The sequence below is a fragment of the Gadus macrocephalus genome, chromosome 13 (assembly GCF_031168955.1).
Source record: "Gadus macrocephalus chromosome 13, ASM3116895v1".
Lineage (NCBI taxonomy): Eukaryota > Metazoa > Chordata > Actinopteri > Gadiformes > Gadidae > Gadus > Gadus macrocephalus.
Window position 1 is genome coordinate 2,239,817 of NC_082394.1, and position 22,826 is coordinate 2,262,642.

A 22,826-nucleotide genomic window follows, 5' to 3' on the forward strand; every position below is an offset into this window, starting at 1 on the left:
ATGTTGGTAATTAGCTGAGTAGACAGCCCCGGGCCCCGTGGTAGGGAGAGGTCCCTGTGGTTTAACTCTGTTATATCAACCAGCATTGCACCCCGATGCATTACGACCAAGACACCGTGGACTGAGGCTTATCACGCAATGTGGGGGTTTCAACTACATGATTAAAAAGGTGCTGTAGTTAAGACTCGAGTTGTGGAGAGAGACGGAGAGAGAGAGAGAGAGAGAGAGAGAGAGAGAGAGAGAGAGAGAGAGAGAAATAGAGTGGGAAATATAGTTGTGGAAAGAGAGAGAGAGAGAGAGAGAGAGAGAGAGAGAGAGAAAAGCAGAGAATCTTACGTTTTTCACACTGCCAAATATGCCCGTCTTATGCACGCCTTTTTCCCGGCATGGTCCACAAGTTTACAGCGGCCGAGGTAATATACCGGCCCGAGTTTGCACCCCAATTTACCCTCCTGGATCCTACCCCATTGGCGGCTTCTTTTTGAGAGCTTCTGATCATGGGAGAGAAGGTGATGCAGTCTTATTAAACGAAGATGGTGTTGTTCTACGAGAAAAACACTGAGGAACTTTCCTTATGAGGCTTTGTCGTGCAAAAAAACAAGTGGTCAGCAAAATAAAGAATATATTGGGTGTTTTTGCACTTGTAAATAGTTCATTGCGTTTGTAGCCTACACTCAGATGTATCCTCATTCGTGCATGCGAGTCTCTTGAATCATAAAAAAAAAAAATACATTCGTAGTATGCAAATTATTCTAAAGAGGTCTACTCTCTGTGTGCAGCCCCGCCTTTCTCCAGCAAACCAAGAAAGCTTGGCAGTGTAAAAATGCCTCAAGAGAGTTCTTGGTAAGATTTTGAAAGTAAACAACCAAAACAACACCCCCTCAGTTCTCTGAGGTCCCCTCCCTAAATGTCTACCCATTGACGAGTGTTGCATTTCACACACCACCGAATGAAAGGCAGGATTGGATCTCTGAACCAATCAGGGAAAAGATGCCTTGATCAGGCCTGAGATCTAAATTGTTTTTTCACATATTTTCGCAGCACACTGGCTATGCCACTTTTGACAAATGACTCTCAATAAAAGCTCTTACTGTTACCTACAGCACATTAAGCAACGATTGCAAGACAATTGCAAGTATGTCATGCGTGTCTTTGTTCTGTCTTCTCTTTGACTGGGTATCCTTTGTTGGTTCTTTTACGAGCGGATTGCAGCTGTGTTGCTTGGTATTCTTGTGTTGGATCTTGAGCTTGACCCGATCCAGTCTCTAAAATGGACGGTTCTGATGGTAGCCAGGCTTATTTAATGCCCCAGCAACAAAATACATCTTATCGGACTTTATACTTCTGACGGTTCAGTCTGAGCAGCTGCCATCATGGATGTTTGGCTGCTTGTAGAATGATCTCCTGTGGAGTGTGGTTGTGAATTATTGTCATTATTATGAGAGAGGGACAGGAACGTTCAGGATTCTTCAGTGGTGTGTGCGGAGGTAATGGGGCTTCTTGAGGACACAGGGGAGCAGGAAGAGAAGCAGAGCTTGTTGTAGCCAGACGGCAGCAGGAGGAAGAGGAGGAGGAGGAGGAGGAGGAGGAGGAGGAGGAGGATGAGAAGGAGGAGGTGGAGGTGGAAGGAGGAGGAGTCGGGACTCAAACACTTCTTATTATTTCTATTTTTAACGACCCCCCTGCCAGGAGTGAACATGTGTTTTCTAGAAGGATCCTTCCCACAGAAAATAGGGAACTTGCTTTGAAGTAGAGCAGGAGTAGTGTAAAATGGAACACTATTTGTCATGTTTCGAGTAGGTAAGTTCTACCAGGTAGATAAGATCTACTAGGTCTGCTGGCTATCCAAGTATTCGCTTCGTTAGAAGATTTGTCAAAATGAGAAATAGGTAGGCATGTTTTTGAGATGCATTTCTATAGATCCTGATCCCATGTTATACTAATATTAAAGCTCAAGATAAGTACTGTACATACTTCTGTGTATGCATGTACAGAAGTGTATACACTCGCGCACGCACACACACACACATGATTCCTAGTACCGTATATTCCGCACTATAAGGCGCAACGGGTTATACGACGCTCCTTCAATGAATGGCCTATTTTAGAGCTGTTTTCATATATAGGGCGCACCGGATTATAAGGCGCATAGAATAGAAGATACTGCAGTCAAACGTTTGACTGGGGTTGCGTTATGCATCCACTAGACCGAGCTGTGCTAAAGAGAATGTCAACAAAACAGTCAGATAAAGTCAAACTTTATTAAGCGTTCTGACAACTCTGTTCAATCCCATGGTAACGATGTTGAAACGTTAATGTGTATTTTAACAATATCTCCAAGCCTTATTCACTCTTCTCCCAAACGTGGAGGGGAACTTTTCCCTGATTCAGTAAACACATAGTAAAAGAAACAGTCTGATACCACTAAATCAAACGTTAGTGCATTCACAATATAGTAACTCTCAAAATTGTTCAACTTACGTATAAAACTATGTTTTATACGTAGTGCATTCACAATAACTGAACGTTGTTCAAACGTTAATGTGCATATTCACAATATCTCCCAGCCATGTTCAGTTGTAAACACGTAAAGAAACACAGTCTGATACCGCTAATTCAAACGTTAGTGCATAACTCAACATTGTTCAGTTACGTATAACACGTAAAGCTCACTTTTTCAGTTCATTCCCCGTCCACGAATCCCTCGAATTCTTCTTCTTCAGTGTCCGAATTTAACAGTTGGGCGAGCCTACGGCATCCAACATGCCCGGCTCCCTCTCGTCATTATCCGAGTCAGTGTCGCTGCTGTTACCTGGCAGTTCAGTGATTATTCCTGCCTTCGTGAAAGCTCGGACCAGAGTTGAGACGGATATATCAGCCCAGGCATCCACGATCCATTGGCAGATAGTGGGGTAAGTCGCCCCGGCGCTGTCTCCCCGTCTTGGTGAACGTGTGTTCGGCATATAAAGCGCTCCGGATTATAAGGCGCACTGTCGTTCTTTGAGAAAATGAAAGGCTTCTAAGTGCGCCTTATAGTGCGGAAAATACGGTAAGACCAAGGTTACTTTGGGAATTTTCTCACTCTTCCAGTCCAACAAATGGAATCAGAAGCGATCCTCTTCCCGATATGAAACTGGACCCCTGTGTCTCTGCAAAGCGAACCTAATTTGAGTAGATGCTTCCTTGAGAAGATGCCCCTAGGTTAATACATAGTAACAGGGGTCACGGTTGACTGAGGAAATGAATCAGAAGAGGACGGGGGAGAATCAGTGGACGAGCGATGGAGCCGTCAGGGCTGTTGGACGCTCGCCCCATTCAGAAGCTTTAAACAGCAGCCACTCCAAATAGTCAACATCAGTCAGACCCTCCAGACATGTGGGGTCAAATGAACTCTCCCATTCAGGGGTTGTCAAAATAATATCTGACATTTTTCGGATCTGCAGGTTATACTTAAAAAGAAAAAAGGACACATGGGAGGAAAGTGCGCTGAGAAGTAAGGAGTATAAAGATGTAAACATTAGTCATCAGTTGTCATGGTCTGTCTGTTTCCTTGCATTGTTTTGGCGTGTTTCCTGTTTTACTTTGGTATCTGTCTGACCGGACATGGGGAGAAAGGGAGTGCTTCCACCCAGTAAGCACCAGTTATAACCAGTTACAACCCAACAAGCGGCCTTCATTTCCAACCCCTCCTCACAAACTACTTCTACTGTGGGGCCCTCTCTGTCTCTATGTACCCCCACATCCCCAGAGTATACTGTTACCATTCAGTATTACCCTTGAAGTGGGCTAGGGGAGTTTAAATGGATCATGCTGTGGCCCTGCTTCTATTTCTGCTCTTAAAGGAATTATTCACCCTAACAATATAATATTCTAAATGTGTTCACTGTACTCTGAACACTTAAAAATATATATTCTTTTTTTTTTATATATATATATATATAGATATATGTTTCACTTTTTTTGCAAAATGTGTAAGCCCTCATTTTCAGGCTTTGAGATTTTTACGTTTTCTATTCAACTAAAACCCTGTGTAATGGTACAGCAGACCAGTCTCCCAGTGTAATGGTACAGCAGACCAATCTCCCAGTGTGATGGTATAGCAGACCCTCAGTCTCCCAGTGCATTGATTCTGGTGACAGCCTCACTCTCACCCCAAAGGTAGCACATGCGTATCGATAAGGATGTGCTGCGCTTGCACCAGGATTTACATAAGCTATTAATCAGCCTCTGATAGCGTCAGCCTTGCTCGGTGAGCAGGGTTCAAGACTGCAACAGTTTGTTTTGATGACGCCAGGTATATTTTCCCAGGCCTATATACATCAGGGTTCTTCCCAAACAATATAAGTATACTATTTTGCCACCATACTTCTTTCCAGCGACGCCATGTTGCAAGTAAAACAGGGCTGGCCCAACGCCGACATTAGTTGACGTAGCAATACACACGTTGTACAGTATAACGCTGAAGAAGCGAAGCAATATCAACAACATCAGCAGTAATTGCAGTGTGGAGGAAGACGGTGGCTTTCGGATCCAATTCTTGGCCGAGTCGGTCTCGGTTACGGCATGGCTTCAATAAGAAGCGTCACGTCGGGCAGCCCTGCGTGAAAGGACAACACGCGTCTTTAGACTGGATCTTTGGATCTTGTTCTGTGTTTGATGGGTGGTGCTGGGACGCACGCGCCAAGGATTGGAGCAGTGCTGGAAGTTACTGCCCATCTGTGCTTCTGTGTCTTCCGACAGCTTAACAGTTAAAAGGATAACGTGTACTTACCAAAATGTGCATGTATCTCAAATGTTCTTTTCAACCTTTTTGAATCCGGCCAATTATACAATTCAAACCTATTCAAATGATTGTACACAGAGGGATGGTACGTGACAAAGGACAAGCCAATACTGCGGAAAAAAAAAGAGAAAATAAAAGGGGTGCGACCAGATTTGTTACAGCGCCACCAAATGAAAAAGTTTCTGGATAATGTTAGCCTTGAGAGCGGGAGAGCCAAACGCAGATGCTAATTCAGAGGCTTTCACACCTCAGCTGCTGTGTTTATTCCGGCTTATTGCTGAGCTCTGCAGTTATCCAACTGTACCGAGCTGATCGCCAATAAACCCCTGATAAACTAAAGAGAGAACCCCTCTAATCTACGCAATTAGATACACACATATACATAGATATTGCTGTGATTATTCAAACAACCCGACGAGTGAAAGTGTGGTAAAAACACGATAAACATGTTCGAGCTCACTAAAGTGGGTTTAGGATCTACGAAGCAAATCCATCGATTTGGTACAAAAGTAATATTTTTGTGGTTTTGCCTCAGACCAGCCAGATGGGATATTGTAGCTCACCTCTGCCGTGTCTATTTTAGTAAGGTGGACTCTCAGCTTTCTTTGCTTTAAGTGCGAAGACTCTCATTCAGACTTTATTCTCCTATTCCCCACACTCTCATTACCTCTTCTGTGCAGCAATTAAATTAAGCACAAAGAACTTGATCAATAACACGGTAGGTTTCAGTCCTGACCAGGTTTCAAAACAGACATCTTAGTGTATAATATATATTATAGATATCATATTTTATAGATATGAGTTATTATTAAGAATAAAGTATTTGTTTGTGGAGAAAAAAACATACAGAAGTGAAAACCTTAAAGCGTGAAATAAGTAGGTTTGGTGGATCATTTTAAATATATCATATCCTTGATTGAATCTTAATATTACTCATCAATTAAACCGTATACAGTAATAATCCTGTGGCCAACCAGCCCCAACGGTCTAGGGACAGGATTGCCTCAAAGTCTTCTGGGAAGTGTAGTCTCCCCAAGGTGACCGGCTGCACTGAGCTGTTGCCCTTCGGGTGATTTAACTTGACAGTTTTGCTGACCCGGCTAGAGGGGGACCTTACTGAAACCTCCCCATCGTACAGGCGTTAAATCATCCCCGGTTCTGATGACTGGGCGTCAAGGGGCCCACCCTTACCGTCTATTTATTATCCAGTTCGCAGAAGCGTTCGATTCTAAGCAATGTTAACCTTCTTCGCCATGGTTTATTAACCCCTCTGACGGAATCCATTTGCCGATAGATACTTGCTCAACTATCTGGAACGGACCGTGTGACATTCACACGTTCGACTTATGTGTTTGGAAGAAGAAACTAGTGTCCCTGCTGAAACACACCAGCTTTTTTTTTTTGTAGGTTCGCCATTCCTATGTAATTCCTGCCACTAGGCATCTGTCAATCAAAACAATAACAAAAGTAGTAGTTTGATTAAGTTAGGTCAAGTAGTTGCTAGATATTTCAATGCAGAAATGTGACCTAATGCACCTTTACAAGCCTGGCTTGTCATATACAACAAAATAAGGCTGATTTAGAGAAGGCTACTACGTCAAACAGTTTATCCTACTGTAACATAGCTGATGAAACATTTAGTACACAGCCCTCTGATTTATCAGACTTTTTCTTGGCCACGTGCCTTATAAACGAGATTAACTCATCACTCTTCCGACTCCACCACGGTTGACTCAGCTGTGCTGCCATCTGCCGCCCTGCACTGATTGAAAAGCGCCACGTTTTGTATTGTTACGATAGCCCGTTCTTTCACACTTGCATGGCTTGTGAACTCCCCTCCTGTACTCAGCCTCCTAGCAGAACATTTAAGGGTTAAAAGGATCTAATTACCGAAATGTGCATATATCTTCAATCCGGACAATCTGGGTATAGGGTAAAGGCTCCTTTTATTGAATCGTCTAAAATGCACTCAAGCTAATTCAAACAACTTCCACATGCCCACCTTTTAAACATAGAGTCTTGGCTAACGTTGGATATAGCAAAATGGTTCATTTTTGTTTCTGCAGTGAAGGTAATCTCCCAACCCCGCCCCCTATCACCAAACAATGCATCCATTACATTAATCCTATTCAGCGGAGGATCCTGTTAGGTGGAGAGAAGTCTTAAACATTTCTCAGACAAGCCCCCATATCGGAGCTGGTAATGCTCAGGCAATGATGTGACATCCAGAACTTTATCGACTCAACCTGCCACTGCTTTCACTGATTCATCCTCATTACCAACGGCGGTGGAACAGGGAAGCTTTGCAGCACTTTGTAGCACACGTTCCAAGCTAATCTGCACGAGAGCCGTGCAAATTATCAGTTTCATAACATCTTTGCACAGGAATAACTAAAGCGTGTTCCACGTGAAATCTTTACGATTTCACGTGGTAAATGCAAACCATAGCGGGTGGTATTCGACTCAGTGGTGGTGGTTCTAGAGAAAATGTTATTTTGTCCCCTATAAAATATAAGCCCTTGCATGGTCACAATTATTAGACTAGGGAAGAAATTCAAACGTGTGGAATAATAATCATGACAAAAACCTGCGGGAAACCCAGACGGGGGGACAACCAACAATGGAGTTATTAATAACGCTTATCGCATGTCTTCCGATAAAACGAAATTAGCGGAAAAACTGATTATCCCACGGAGTACGAGGAATGGGTCTAATCAAAGTGGGGGAGAACGCGGGGTGATAAAGTGTAACATCAGTCGACAAAGAGACCGATTACTGACCTTTATCTTAATCAACGTTATCGGACATCAGAAAGAGTAATTCAATATCCCTTTTAGGTATCCGGTTCAGAGTCAAAACAGACAGAGAGTAAATCTCACAGTTCTCCCAGATATTACAAGCCGGGGTTGAAGTCACAAGCCAACGGTGTATAGCGTGGAACACACTGGCCCAACGGTTGGCCATTTGAAACGTTTGGGTTGGTTGTGTGCTGCTAGCACACAACCAGTGAATCAGCGAGGTGTGTGGGGGGGGCGGACCATCGCCACGAGACTAGCGCCACCCGATGTTAAGGAGACTTACTGCATCTCGTGCAAGCGCAGAACGTACACGCTACTGTGTCGTTGGCAGCAGTCTTTGCGGTGTGTTTCGACGCAGCTTTTCTGCCCGACGGGTCAGACGAGAGGCAACGGAGCGGTCGGATAAAGGCAGTCGGCCGTTGGTTTCAGTCTGGGCAGTGTGTGGGCCCCTTAAGAGGGATCCTTGAACCAGGATCAGTAGGGCAGGGAGGGGGCCATTCGGTCCAGAGAGTGATGAAGGCATATGAAAATGATTCAGAGGAGGAGGTGAAGTGAGAAGAAAGGGTGAGAGATTAATGAAAAGAGTGATGGGGGGCAGACGGCAGTGAGAAAATGAGAAAGATTGGAAATTCAGAAACGAGAAGGGAGAAGGTTGAAACGTCTGTTAGGTATTTCTGTCGCAGGAAGGAAGTCATCGGGTGACAGGTTCACACCTTAAACGTGTCGCGTCCCCAAACCTGGGTGTAATTGGAACCTGGGGATTCTGGGAAAAGGAGTCTCGGGGAGGTTTGGACCGGATTCAAAGGGCTGAAAATAGCAGTTCAGCCTTTGACACTCTGCGAGGACATACAAACACATTGAGCCCACAAGCGTTAATGTATGCTTGAACATGTACACACACACACCCAACCACACACACACACACACACACACACACACACACACACACACACACACACACACACACACACACACACACACACACACACACACACACACACACACACACACACACACAACGCTCCTCCCCCCAGCGAGTCAAGATGGAGAGGGACCTGCAATCACCGGCAGCATGTGTGGAGAACACTCCATGGATGTACCGAAGTAAGCAGTGTACAACAATATGTTTTATAATAATAAGACTTGGTCCCATCATTAGGGATGGACCTTGGAGTCCACTTATTCAGAGGTACTGTACTGGACAGAATGGCACTCCTCTGTTTGATGATTCAATCAGAGAGCAGCGGACACAATAATTTCATAAAAAGTATTGTAGCTTCCGTCGAAGAGGAGCAGAAGAAGACAACGTCATGATTGGCTGGGCTAATGGAAAGACAAACACTAAAGGAAATGGCGGCAATGAGGAAAAAGTTGGGGAGTGAAAATAAAATAACAATGAGGGAATATTCTATGAAAGGCAGAGAAGGATGCAGTGATGTCTGGGGGGCTTGAGGGAGGAAGTTAATAAGAAAAATAAGAGAAAACTTTATCTCAGGTGGGGAAATGAGGAATATAAAACAGGCTAAACTAAATATGGCAGGTAAAGATAATGCAATACAATAAAATACTTGAAACAAAATAGAAAAGACAAATAGCAAAGTAAATGTAAGAATAAACTTTGTAAAAACAAAGTAATAACAATTAAGTGCAAAAGGGTAACCCATCCCTGAGCTCACCAACGGGCTGTATCTCAAACAATCTACCCTATATATATTTCATATTCTAATATATATATTGTTCAGACAATTGATATTCCTGTGGGCTTCCATGGAGTTTATGGAAATTAGGAGATGTTGGAATTCATAATTCAGTGGCTGTAATATAGACTGTTTATTTACAGAGACGGCAGGCCCCCAGCAGCCAGAGAGAGAGAGGCCATGGAAATAAAGCCCTCAGAGAGAGAGAGAGAGAGAGAGAGAGAGAGAGAGAGAGAGAGAGAGAGAGAGAGAGAGAGAGAGAGAGAGGCCATGGCAATAAAGCCCTCTGAATCCTGAGGAAGAGAGAGAATGGGGAGAGAGAGAGAGAGAGAGAGAGAGAGAGAGAGAGAGAGAGAGAGAGAGAGAGAGAGAGAGAGAGAGAGAGAGAGAGAGAGAGAGAGAGAGAGAGAGCGATGCGATGTTGTTAAGCCCTCTGAATCCTAGGAGAGAGAGAGAGATGCCATGGCAATAAAGCCCTCTGAATCTTGAGAAAAAGTGAGAGAAGGCTAGGGATAGAGAAAGGCAGAGATATAGAGAGGGAGATGAAGAGAGAAAGATAGAGAGATTCCATGACAATAGAGCCCTCTGAATCTTCAGGCAGTGAGAGAGAGAGTAAGAGTGAGAGTGAGAGTAAGACAGAGAGAGAGAAACAGAAAGATAAAGACATACAGATAAGACATACAGCAATGGAAAGGAAGAACAGAGAACGAGAGATAGAGAGGGACAACGAAAACTCAAGATAAAGAGGAAGAGGGAAATAGACAAGGAGGCCGGGACAGATGGAGGGAGAGAAGAGAGAGCGACCGAGAGAGCCAGCGCGATGAATCAATACAATGGCTGCAGCGCGCGGGGCCAGGCCATACGACGCTGTGTGCGCACAACGGTAAACACCACAACAACACGGCCGCACGGGCGTGCCCTGAATCCGTTCCTCAGCTCCAGGGGGATGAGAGGCTCTCAGAGAACACACCCTCAGACCCTCTGGGCTGTCTGAGGACGGCGACGGGCCGTGCAAGGCAATGTCCCCAACTTGGCTCACTTAGTATGATGACATGTGGGTGCAGCCTCTGCATGGTGAGCATGGGGCTGTCAGGGGGACAGTCCTGGAGGCCTGGAGGTCTTTAGCGCGAGGCCGCTGGGGCTGAGACGTTAGGTCCTGCATGTGGTGATGTATGTATCACTTTGGATGTTACGTCTTTGTCGTGTTTGCTAAAAGGTTAGGAGAACGTGTTGGTGTGTGGGTTGATTGGCCGGTGACACAATGGAAGGGGGGTGAAGAGGCGAGGCATAGCGTCATTCTGTCCCCTGGGCTTGGGACAGAATGCCCGAACACACACACACACACACACACACACACACACACACACACAAAGACTTACCCCTGTCTCTCTCCCTCCACCAGGATCTGAACCAGGATCCCCGTGACGGCGACCAGGATGGGGTAGTGATCCACACTCTCCAGCCCTGCACACAGACAGAGAAATCACCATTTCAATCACAGTCCCCGAGTGCTTAGTAACAGGATATCAGCTCAGTGGGAGGGTTCCTAAAACACATCCTCTACAGAGGCTTCGCTGTCTTCATGAGACCCCCCCCCCCCCCCCCCCCCCCTCCGAGTGGTGTAACGCCGATGCATCCCACGTCCGCATCGGTTGCAGCAGAGTGAACGATACCAAAAGATTTCTTTCATTTTCCCCGTGCCATTTAATCATTGTGACCGGTGCCATGGTGAGCCGTGTAGCGTGGTGGAAGTACTCGAGTCCTGTCTGATGAATCACTCCACACCACTGGTGTCTCACCCAATATCCTTCCGCAGGGATGAATTATCTTTTCACACTTTGTGGGCATTGGCTTTCGACACTGACGGACAGACTCGCTCCCCCCCACCCCCACCCCCTCTCTCTACCCCCAACCTCTCCTCATCATGCACCTCTCTCTCTCTCTCTCTCTCTCTCTCTCTCTCTCTCTCTCTCTCTCTCTCTCTCTCTCTCTCTCTCTCTCTCTCTCTCTCTCTCTCTCTCTCTCTCTCTCTCTCTGGTTGTCTTAAGTAGAGGGGAGATGGACATATATTAAGAAATGAATACTGTTTGTAAGGTACTCCATTTAATGTGCACATGTGTGTCTCTGTCTGTATGTCTCTCTCTCTCCTCTGTGTGTATGTTTGTACGTGCGTGTTTGTTTGCCTGAGGGCATATGTCTATCCTTTACCTTCTTGTGAAGCTCTGCAACTTAGTGACTCTGTAACTTGCATGTGTGTGAGTTGTTTTTGCCTCAACTTTCCAGAATGTTCTCATGCAAATGTTATTCAGCCAGTCGTTCTCTCACTCTCTTCTGTCACACACATCCGCCTTCTCCACTCCCTCTCCTCTGCCCTCCTTGTTTCTCTCCCCCTCATATCCTCTCAACCTCTCAACTCCCTTCCACTCTCCTCCTCACTCTCCTCTCCTTCCTCCCATCCCCTCCTCCTCCTCTCCTCCTCCCCCCTCTCCTCCCCTCCTCCTCATATCCCCTCCTCCTCCTCCCTCCTCTCTCCTTCTCCTCTTCCTCCCATCCCCTCCTCCTCATATCCCCTCCTCCTCCTCCTCCTCCTCCCTCCTCTCTCCTTCTCCTCTTCCTCCCTCCTCCCATCCCCTCCTCCTCATATCCCCTCCTCACCCCCTCAACTATGCACGGACCACAGATCTCGTCCACTCGCTCCTGGCTAGGTCAGAGGCAGACGAAAACACAAGGGGAGTCTACTTAATCTATTCTTTACGGAGTGATTGCTCCGTCTCATTAATTTGTTTTGATGATGTCTTCCCGCTCGCTGGTGGCTTTGAGTAGATTTAATGCATGCCGGCCTCACCGCGGGATGCAGGAGTGTGTACATACATCATGTTGACTAAGATGAGCCCTTCTCTCTCTCCGGCCCGTGACTCTCTCCATAATATAGAGCACGGCAAAGACAGCAGCTCCTGATTGATGGTCAAGGATCTCTCTCCGGAATTCTATTAGGAATCCTCAATCTAACAGCATGCATCCTGGGAATTCCTGAACCAGTGGAATGTGTAGTGTGTGTGTGTGTGTGTGTGTGTGTGTGTGTGTGTGTGTGTGTGTGTGTGTGTGTGTGTGTGTGTGTGTGTGTGTGTGTGTGTGTGTGTGTGTGTGTGTGTGTGCGTGCGTGCGTGCTGTCCTTATACACCAAACAGAACCGGGACCAAAAACAAACTGAAACTCAAACTGAGACCCCTAGCATGTGTGTGTGTGTGTGTGCGTGTGTGCAATAGACTGTTGTCTATTGCATTCATGCTTGTGTGTGCAATTTAATAATTTCCTCATGCACATGCATTCGTGCGTTTGTGTGTGTGTGTGTGTGTGTCTCTGTGTGTGTTTGTGTGTGTGTGCGTGTGCGTGTGTGTGTGTGTACCTGGCAGACGTAGGTTGACCACCCGATCAAACAAGTTCCTCTCTGCTGTGACTCTGTTCAGCACCTGGTTCAACAGCTGGAGAGAGAGAGAGAGAGAGAGAGAAGGAGAGAGAGAGGGAGAGAGAAGGAGAGAGAAGGAGAGAGAGACAGAGAGAGACAGAGAGAGACAGAGAAAGACAGAGAGACAGAGAGACAGAGAGAGAGAGAGAGAGAGAGATTAACAATGAGATACAGCCTCCCTGCTCATTCTCTATGGTCTCTGTAGAACCTGTTCAGTCGACCTCCTGGTTACATGCCAACGTTAGCTGGAGGCAGAACAAAGCAACAACTGGGAGGCAATATGATTAGCAGGCGACAATAACGATCCAAACTATGTCATCTTGCTATGTGGGGTGCCAGAAATCAAGAATTCTCTATTATTGCTATGGATATGTTACTATGGATTTGGAAAAAGCATTCATTTGAAAGCGTGATTGTTGTGCTTGGATGGTTTGCTACCATACCAGGGTATTATATAACTCACAGCAATTTTCAAGAGTCAGATTCTAAAAGCAAGTTGTCTCTACGTCTCAACAATACCTTCATCATTACTGCAGAGAAAAAAAAACACAAAGTAGAAAATAAAGTCATTTCTTTTGGATGACGTGCCTAAACTTTGAACACTTTCTAAGGGTTACAAAAAAAAAATCCTCAACCCTAAGCCCCGCCCACAAAATAGAGTTGTTGTTCTCCAACAGAAAAGGGAGAAAGGGAGGGGGGAAGGGAGAGATTAAGGAGACAATCAACTGGTCGTGATGGAGGGAGCATCGCAGTGTGCAGCTAGCGATGGAGTGCAGTGCTGAAATCACCCTGGTTTAGCAGGACACACACACACACTCAGGGCAAGACACAAAAGTGTCAAACACCTATTTTTCCAAATACATTTCCTTGGCGGACCAATTATCACAGTTAGACAACGTGAAGACTGCGGGCTCAAAAAACAAACCCTGGATAATTAGAAATTCATCTTTGAAGACCAGGAGGCAGGCAGACACAAAAACACACACACAGATACAAATGCTCTACGTGTGGCCCACAGAACAGTCCCGTCTGTCTGCGGGACCAGTGTGTGGTGTTCTCTGCTCTAATGAGATCCCACCACAGCCTCTCTCCTCTGGCCTTGGGACGGATCCAAACGTCTCGCAGTGATCTAATGCTCCCTGTGCACTGGTCCTGGGGATGTCTGCACAGATATACTGTGTGTGTGTGTGTGTGTGTGTGTGTGTGTGTGTGTGTGTGTGTGTGTGTGTGTGTGTGTGTGTGTGTGTGTGTGTGTGTGTGTGTGTACGTGTGTGTGTGTGTGTGTGCGTCTGTCCAACCTAACCTTTAAGGGTCGATGTTTCCCTGCAAAATAATTTGAACTCCTCACACTTGACAACTGAAACACAAACCCTCAACTCATAATGAGCTGACAACAAGCACGAGCATGAGCAAATCAATTTGTTAGAGAATATAGACTTGTATTAACAGTGGCATGTCCAGAATAAATATGAGTTGGTGCATGAGTCACCCCATTGCCCCTCCCCCTTGGTTTCTCTTTTTGTGCAAACTGCGCTGTGATTGGCTGTGTTCGCATTTCCCGGTCCGACTGAACCAACCTGAGCCAATCGTCTGAGGAGCAGCTCTGCCGAGGGGCGGGACCAGTCCAGGAAGATCTCCGGCACCAGGGTGACGGTCATCTCCAGAACCCGCAGCAGGCTGACGGACAGGTCGAAGCAGGTGGCGCACACCTGGCCGAGCGAGGTCAGAGGTCAAGATTCTGGACGTGGCATTTTGCTCTTTCGCCCCGGAGCAGTGAATTCAGATACGAGTCGTTAAGCACCAGACTGTGGATATAGGGGGTGGAACCCGTGACCTTTCAGCTGGGAATCGAACACCCTAATCGATAGACTACCCCCCCAACACGCACACGCACACAATACAGTGACCTCAAATTGCTTGACGGATTCAATAAACTGATAGCACAAAACAAATAAGCAAATAACCGAGGTAAACACTGTGTCAATCAGGCTTTTTAATTAGTCTTATCTGGTTGGCATTCGCCACCAGCAGGCCGGCTGACACTGTGTAAAATCTATTCATGGAAGCTCGCTTAATGGAGAGGAAGGGGATTTAATCGTCCTTTTTTTTAATGGCTCAATCACCAGTTAGCCAATTAAGCAAACCCAATAGACCCTGTAAGTGACTTTCCATGTATGTCGTTGACGCCGCGCCCAAAGCACCACCGGTAGCAGGAAGATTACTCACACTCGCTGGCCAAGCACATTACTGCTAGCAACGATTGCTTTTCAACTCGGAAAGGGTCCGCAAACACACGGATAAGACAGGTCTCACCCGAGACCCGTCCGAGAAGGAGAAGACGCGCTGGTTACCTTGAGCTGGCGCGTGTCCACAAAGTTTCTCTCTGGCCGTTCGGCTGCCTGCTGGATCTACGGGAGGGAGGGAAGGAGGGGGGGGGAGGAGGAGGGAGAGAGGGAGGGAAGGAGGGAGGGATGGGGAGGGAGAGAGGGAGGGAGGGATGGGGAGGGAGAGAGGGAGGGAAGGAGGGATGGGGAGGGAGAGAGGGAGGGAAGGAGGGATGGGGAGGGAGAGAGGGAGGGAGGGAGAGAGGGAGGGATTGGGAGGGAGAGAGGGAAGGAGGGAGGGAGGGATGGATGGGGAGGGAGAGGGAGGGAAGGAGGGAGGGATGGGGAGGGAGAGAGGGAGGGAAGGAGGGAGGGATGGGGAGGGAGAGAGGGAGGGAAGGAGGGAGGGAGAGAGGGAGGGAGGGAGGGAGGGAGGGATGGGGAGGAAGAGAGGGAGGGAAGGAGGGAGGGAGGGATGGATGGGGAGGGAGAGAGGGAGGGAGGGAGGGAGGGATGGGGAGGGAGATGAGTGTAGAAGAGGGTGAAGGGAGAGGAGGGAGAAGGGGAGGAAGGGGGAGAGAAGTGATTAAACATGTTCCGAGCCGGTCTGACAGAGACAGAGCAGGGAGCACCCAGGTTGTATTCTGACCCCTTGATTATTAAAATGGCCGCCAACTGCCAAGTGTTGACACAGCAGTCGACAACAGACATAACAAACAGCCGCCATTATTACAGGCCTACATTTGTACTATGTTCATAAGCCAGTGGGTATTCACTCGCCCCAACCAAGCCTGAATGATACAGCAAAAATTGGACAGGACAGGAAGACAGAGATTCCGTTGGAATTTGCCAAATCACACTTGACATGTTGACAAGATCACTCCACCAGAAGGCCAGAAGCCCGCAGGCTGGTGGGAATGGAACCTAATGTTTTCATCCATCCGGCAATGGGCTTCAATGTGGCCAAATATATTGGTTTGATTTCACGTCATTTTGAGTGAAGAGTTGGGGAGCTCCCAGAGTGTAGACGTGTCTGAAAGGCAGGGCTTCATGTTGCTGCACGGTGATTCTGGGCAGCAGCAGCATATTGCTCAGTGTGCAGGGCTGTCTGATAAGACAAGCTCTATGAATATAACCAAAATGAATTACACCTGTTGACCCGGTCACAAGCATACCTTCAATTATGACTTGGTCTCCTTTGTGTTTGAAGGGAACAAGGTTGTTGCTAGATATAGCAGCAACACAATCTTATCAAATATTGAAGGCGTTCTCTCAGGACTGGGTACTGGCTTTGAGATGTTTGTTATGAAAGCGTTTGTCATCTTTTGAAAGGACGTAGCGCGGATACATAACCATGACTTGTTATGATTATTTGAACTGCTCAGGCTCCAGGCGCTGTAAACAGAGCGTTCTGGGCGTACAATTGGCAGGTTTGTCTCAGCGGCTACGACGCGTCACATTGAAAGAAGAAGCTCAATGTACTCAAAGTTGAATCCTCTACAGTGGTAGTATACAGGCCAGCACTGCAAAACAGTCTGTCCTGATCTAGAATCTGAGGAGATACTTTAAAAAAGGATATCAGGACAGTATTTTGTCCTTTCACGTCAACAAACACAATGTAATTCCCTTTAACGGCGGAGGGCGCCGTTTTGTTGTCGTTACTGACGAAAAGTCAGAGCTCTTAAACGAAACCCCAGTTTCCAACCTAGAATTCCGAGATGGACAATTCCTTTTTAACAAGTCATGGTAACTTCTTACCGAGCTCCGAGTGTGTTGTGTGGTTGGACGCATAAACATAATATTACATTCAACTCAAATAACTTTGATCCAAATGTTAAGTTAATAACTACATTGACTTATTGTATTCTATGTTCCCTGGTGCTTGATGAAGATGAGTGTGTGTGCAGCCCCCCTAACTCCTGTATCCTCTGCCTATGAACTCTGAGAGTGTGTGATGAAGATGAGTGAGCCGGCCTACCTCCTGTATCATGCCTATGAACTCGGAGAAGGCCCAGTTGAGCTGGTTGAGGACGCTGTTGAGGAAGGAGGCGGCCATGTCTTTGTCCATGCTCAGCAGCTCCGCCATGTGCCTCTGGAGCAGCAGTGACGGACAGGGCTCTGAACCAATGAAGGGAGAGAGAGAACACGATACCAGCCAATCAAAAGGAATTCAGTGTCGTTAGTGTTGTTCTCCTAGTGTTGCCGTTTATACTCCTACTCCTTTGGTCGAGGGAGAAGGGTCTAAAAAAAACGAAGAAATAAGTTAACGCAGATAACCCAGAACATGAACAAAAGAACAAACTAAGTGGTCTATTGGGATTCATAATGACCCGACTACAGTGTGCGGAGGCAAAGCTCTCATTGTGGGAGCAGTAAGTGTGGTTATACGGTGAGCGTGGTTCCACTTCAACGTACGTTGCAGTGAGCTACAAAACGTGCCACTGGCCATGCTGTGTTGGCACAAAGGCTAGGAGAACGTAATGAGGTTTACTCCAGCGATAAAACGCTCAACGCCTCACAAAGATTACATTGACGGCCGTAAAAGCTTTTCCATCCCCGCATCACCTTGGAAAGCGATTAATACCCCCCCATTCAGGACCCCCCGCAGCGCGGAGAGGGGCGGGGGGAAATTGTACGGCTGACCGCGGTATAAAAGGTTTAACCGCCTCTCGTCACCTTATCTCACCAGGGGCCAGGGGTCAAGACTTAATGCGCTCCAGAGTTCTGGGAACAATGGCTGAGGGGGGAGGAGGAGGAGGGGGGGGAGGAGGAGGAGGGGGAGGGGGGGGAGGAGGAGGGGGAGGAGGGGGAGGAGGGGGGGAGGAGGAGGAGGGGGAAGGGGAGGAGGAGGAGGAGGGGGAGGAAGAGGAGGAGGATGAGGAGGAGGAAGGTGCTGGAGGTGAAACAAAGTGGGAGGAAGTTAGGAGGCGAGGAACACGGCATAGCAGATAACTGAAAGCCCGTCTCCAGAGGAGAAGAGGCTGCGGGGGGGAGACTGGAATGGGTCGTGGGTAGACAGAGGAGCTGGTTTAGGCCGCGGATCTTTCCCCAGGAGGGATCAGGTGTGTTGTCAGCAGAACTTGTGTCTTTAATTAGAGTTTGCTGAGGCAATTGCTTTTTTTATTCCAGTCTGCTGGGGTTCCATTAGGAGAGGAGGCCGGAAGCAGAGAGGGAAGCAGAGAGGGGGGAGGACCAAGGGGGAGATTAAGGCCCAATCCCATTTCTACCCCTTACCCCTTCCCCTTACCCCTCCCCCTTGTTTTGAAGGGGTAAGGGGAAGGGGTACACCTTAATTGTTTTTCCCCTTACCCCTTCAAAACAAGGGGGAGGGGTAAGGGGAAGAGAGAACAATGATGCGTTGATGGAGGGGAGGGAAGGGGGGGAGATTAGGATAGGGCAGGAGGAGGATGGAGGAATAAGGGAGTGTGTAGAAGGGAAGAGAGGAGAGGACGGAGGAGAGAAGAGAGGCGTATAGGGGGGAAAGGAGTGAGGAGGGTAGGTGACGTAGAAAGGAGGGATGAGAGAGGACAAACAGGAAGGAGAAGATAGACAAGGGCGAGGAAACGGTAGCACGTTCAGGAGGAGCAAAAGAAGAGGAGGTGATGGAGAGGAGAAGCAGAGCTACGGGGGGAAGAGACGAGGAGGGTGGATAAGAGACGAGGAAGGAGGGGGTGTGAAGGACAGCAGAGGAGGATGGGAGAGCAAGATGAAGATAGTGATGGAGGAAGCAGAAGCGAGTGGAGATCTCCTCTGGGAGCCGGCGGGACCAGCGAGGAGTCAAGTGTTCATTAGTTCTAATAATCCCCTTCTTACTGCCCTCTCTGCCCTCTAAGCCCCTGGAGCCCTGGGGAATAAACTCTCCCCCCAGCCTGCCTCCCCTGTCAGACCGCTCCAGGCCCCCCACCACCACCACCCCCCCCTCCTCCTCCTGGCTCCTGCTTACCGTCCCTCCGGTACCAATGACCGCTGGGTTTATTTACACATCAGCCCTAGTGATCGTCACCCTCCGGCTCAGTGACCTCCAGTGAGCCTGCTCCACGCTGGTGAGCAGGTCATCCAAAAGAAAGCAAGAAAAACTTCACTTCTGCTGACGCCGTTGTTGTTTTTCCCTTAGGGAGGGAGGCGGGGTGTTTGTGTGTCCAGTTCTTTTAAGACACTCAGGGGGCTAAGCCAGCTCCCCAACTGCCAGCCAAAGTGACAGTTGGGGAGTGCTGGTTCGGTGATGTTACTACGGTAACGCTGTAGAGTGACAGAGCCCCGGCCAGCAGGCTCGTGTGCCACCGGCCGACGAAGGGGTACGCGACGCACGCGGGGGAAACAGACGACCTCCTGACATCCTCCCCTCGGGATGTTTCTTCATTTACCATCGCCCCTTCGGCGGATCTCGTTGCTCCCATGGCATGGTGTGTTTGCATATCGTTATCTTATTATTACGTTCATTAATCCTTTGACATTGGGCACGCGCCAAACTAAAAGGATTAGGCACCGAGACAAACATATCGGTCCAACTCTGCAGACTTTATTAGTTAGCGTTCAAAGGCTGTAATGGGACTAATCATTTTTGAGGAACATACAACACTACGGTGGAGAGGGCTGCTGGTCGATGCCCGCTGGCTTGGTTGGGCTCAGCGAGTGCCACTCAATGCTAATTAAAGGCAGAGAGCTGGATTACATCGTGACCAAATCGTCTGAGCCACAATCACAACAGCTTGTTTTTGTCCTCTGTTTGTTTGGCTAAGAGAGATGGAGGGAGAGAGGGGGAGAGAGAGAGACAGCGAAGAGGGAGAGGTTGGAGTAAGGAGAGAGAAGAGAGAAGAGAGAGAGAGAGGAAAGAGAGACAGAGAGATGAGAAGAGGGATAAGTTAGAGGAAGGACAGAAAAGAGAGTTGGGAGGAGAGAGAGGAGGAAAGAGAGAGACAGAAGAGGTCAAAAGTAGAGCGATGGAGAGAGAGAGTGGAGAGACAGATGGAGAGGGGGAGAAAGAGAGAGAGAGAGGGGGGAAATAGAGAGAGGGAGACATATGGAGTGAGGGGGAGAAATAAAGAGGGAGCAAGACAGAAAGAAGAGAGCAAGTGTGTGTGGATGGATCATAATAAACCATTTCCAACAGGCTAAGATAATCACTGGCACTGTTTGTATCAAGAAAGGAGGAGGATGAGAGGAGGGGAGGGGAGGAAGGTGGAGAGAAGGAGGAAGGGAGGAGGATGGAGGAAGCTCCAAGCGGGCTGTTGGGTCAGTCTAAAAAGCCCCATGGGGCTGTTAGATCACAGCCTTCACTACCCAGCCCCTGCTGTGTAATGTGCTGGTTGAGCAGAGAGCGATAAGCCTCATTACTGGAGATGTATGATATTTGGTTCAAATCACACCAGGAACAAAACAATGAAAATGCATGAGAGCGAACTAAGTATTATTTGGGGGCGAATGACTGCTGCGTATACAACATCATCGGTTGCTACATCACGGGCGGAGCCCAAGAGCCCCACGCAGTAGGATACACGCAACGCTTTCTAGTTCAGGAGGTATGACACGTCATCTTCTTACGTCACCAGATGTCACTGAAGAGTTAGTGACTATTTCACGGACACTTTCAGAGCCCTTGACCACCCAAAAACACATATAAGTACCGGAGTGGTGACCCGAGGGTGCAGTTATTCGACGCAGAAGAATGATGAGCGATGAACGGTTATGATCAGTAGGACAGGGCCGGTGAGCCGGGAATGGGTTGAGAAAATGAAACACTTACTTCGTAAACTAGCGAGAGATAAGTCCCCTGACAGGCATGCAAAGAGAAAGGTGAACAAAATGGCGGCCAATCGTCATGCAGTAGTGGGAGGAAGGAGAGAGAAGAGAAGATGTTGTTAAAATATTAGAAAAAGAAAGAGTAGGAGGGGGGGAAACCAAGGAAAGAAATGATGAGCACTGAGTGAAAGGTTTGTGTGTTGAAAGTCAATGGATAAACTCAAAATGATTGACTCTGGGTTTTGGTTAGATTATTAACCAAATTGGCATCTAACGAGCAAACTTTGAGTTGGTAAGCCCCATGACACCAGAATCCCCATGGACACCAAACACAAGACAGGAAATTTAAAAACAGAAATTAACCGATCTTTTCATGACTTTCCATTCATACGAGTAAGAAGAAGCAGACATAGTCACAACCCTGCTGGGGAAAGACACCAGCAATATGCACGAACACGGCTGCCCTATCGGACACAGAAACACACACATCGATACATAAAACACACACGCACACACACACACACACACACACACACACACACACACACACACACACACACACACACACACACACACACACACACACACACACACACACACACACACACAACTTCTTAAAAAACAAAGGGACACACATAAACAGACAACCATAGACACACAACCGGTGATCAATAAAGGGAAGATAAATCTGGAAGAGGTACTAAACATAGGCCTTGTGCAGACAGCTCGCCGTGGCCTCCAGTTATTTATGGAAACACATGAAAGACGAGGAAACAACAAGGAAAGTGGGCTGCACCAAGCCTCCGTCTCAGAACGGGATGACGCGGAGACAGAGAGATGGAGAACAATACTGGGAAACAACAGAATGGATGGGTCAGAGTCAGGAGAGAGCGACGTGGAGTGACACAGAGATGACATGGGTGAGAAACACACAGCCGCACACAGGGAACAAGTGTGTGTGTGTGTGTGTGTGTGTGTGTGTGTGTGTGTGTGTGTGTGTGTGTGTGTGTGTGTGTGTGTGTGTGTGTGTGTGTGTGTGTGTGTGTGTGTGTGTGTGTGTGTGTGTGTGTGTGTGTGTGTGTGTGTGTGTGTGTGAGAGAGTGTCCACGAATGCTGTTGGAGGTTTTAGAGAGATGGAAATAGGAGAGAGAGCGCGAGAGAGAGAGAGACAGAGAGAGAGCGACAGAGAGACAGACAGAGAAAGAGAGAGAGGCAAAGTGGGAGCATGGGAGAAAAACAAAGACTGAGAGAGAAAATTGCAAGTGAGAGAGAGGGCCAGAGTGAGAAACTTGAGAGTGCCAAGCACAGAGAGAACGCGAAAGAGTGCTAACGAGAGAAAGAGCGTGCGAGAGAGGGGAGCAGAAAACAAGGCCGGGCACTCACTCTGTAGACTGGGCAGGTTGGTGTCCTCGGGTTTGGTTTTCAGCAGGTGAGGCAGTCTGGTGTACCTGTAGCCGAAGCCACAGCCCTGGAACACGGCGGCAGGCGGGTTACACACCCGGGGTCCGCCGTGGGTACCGCTCAAAGACATGCAGGCATGTTCAACTGAATGGTGTGTTTGTGACATTGTATTGTTTGGTGCACGTTTGTGTGTGTGTGTGTGTGTGTGTGTACGATTGTGTGTGTGTGTGTGTGTGTGTGACATTGTATTTGTGTGTGACATTGTATTTGTGTGTGTGTGTGTGTTCAGGCCAATGTTAGTAAATATGACAAAAGGTGTTTTGCACAAATTAATGAAAGTAAATAAAAACGAATGTCATATCAGCATTAGACTGGAAAAAAAAGTGTGTGTGTGTGTGTGTGTGTGTGTGTGTGTGTGTGTGTGTGTGTGTGTGTGTGTGTGTGTGTGTGTGTGTGTGTGTGTGTGTGTGTGTGTGTGTGTGTGTGTGTGTGTGTGTGTGTGTGTGTGTGTGTGTGTGTGTTCACCCTCCACAGTCGGACCAGTATCCAGTTGGTCTGAGCCCAGGGCCTCTGCTCATATGGAGCCAGCAGATTCCTCATCATGGCCACGCGCCTGGA

The 22,826-nt window shown here is 47.7% G+C and overlaps 1 protein-coding gene across 1 annotated transcript in view; it reads right to left on the reverse strand.

Moving 5' to 3' along the window:
* LOC132470778 (E3 ubiquitin-protein ligase RNF123) overlaps nucleotides 1–22,826 on the reverse strand; it is a 125,757-nt gene that overhangs the window by 54,447 nt on the left and 48,484 nt on the right. The window contains 8 exon segments of the mRNA XM_060069647.1: nucleotides 10,658–10,742; nucleotides 12,685–12,760; nucleotides 14,322–14,453; nucleotides 15,096–15,152; nucleotides 17,047–17,186; nucleotides 20,812–20,838; nucleotides 22,191–22,275; nucleotides 22,734–22,821. Coding sequence (XP_059925630.1) covers nucleotides 10,658–10,742; nucleotides 12,685–12,760; nucleotides 14,322–14,453; nucleotides 15,096–15,152; nucleotides 17,047–17,186; nucleotides 20,812–20,838; nucleotides 22,191–22,275; nucleotides 22,734–22,821 — 690 coding nt within the window.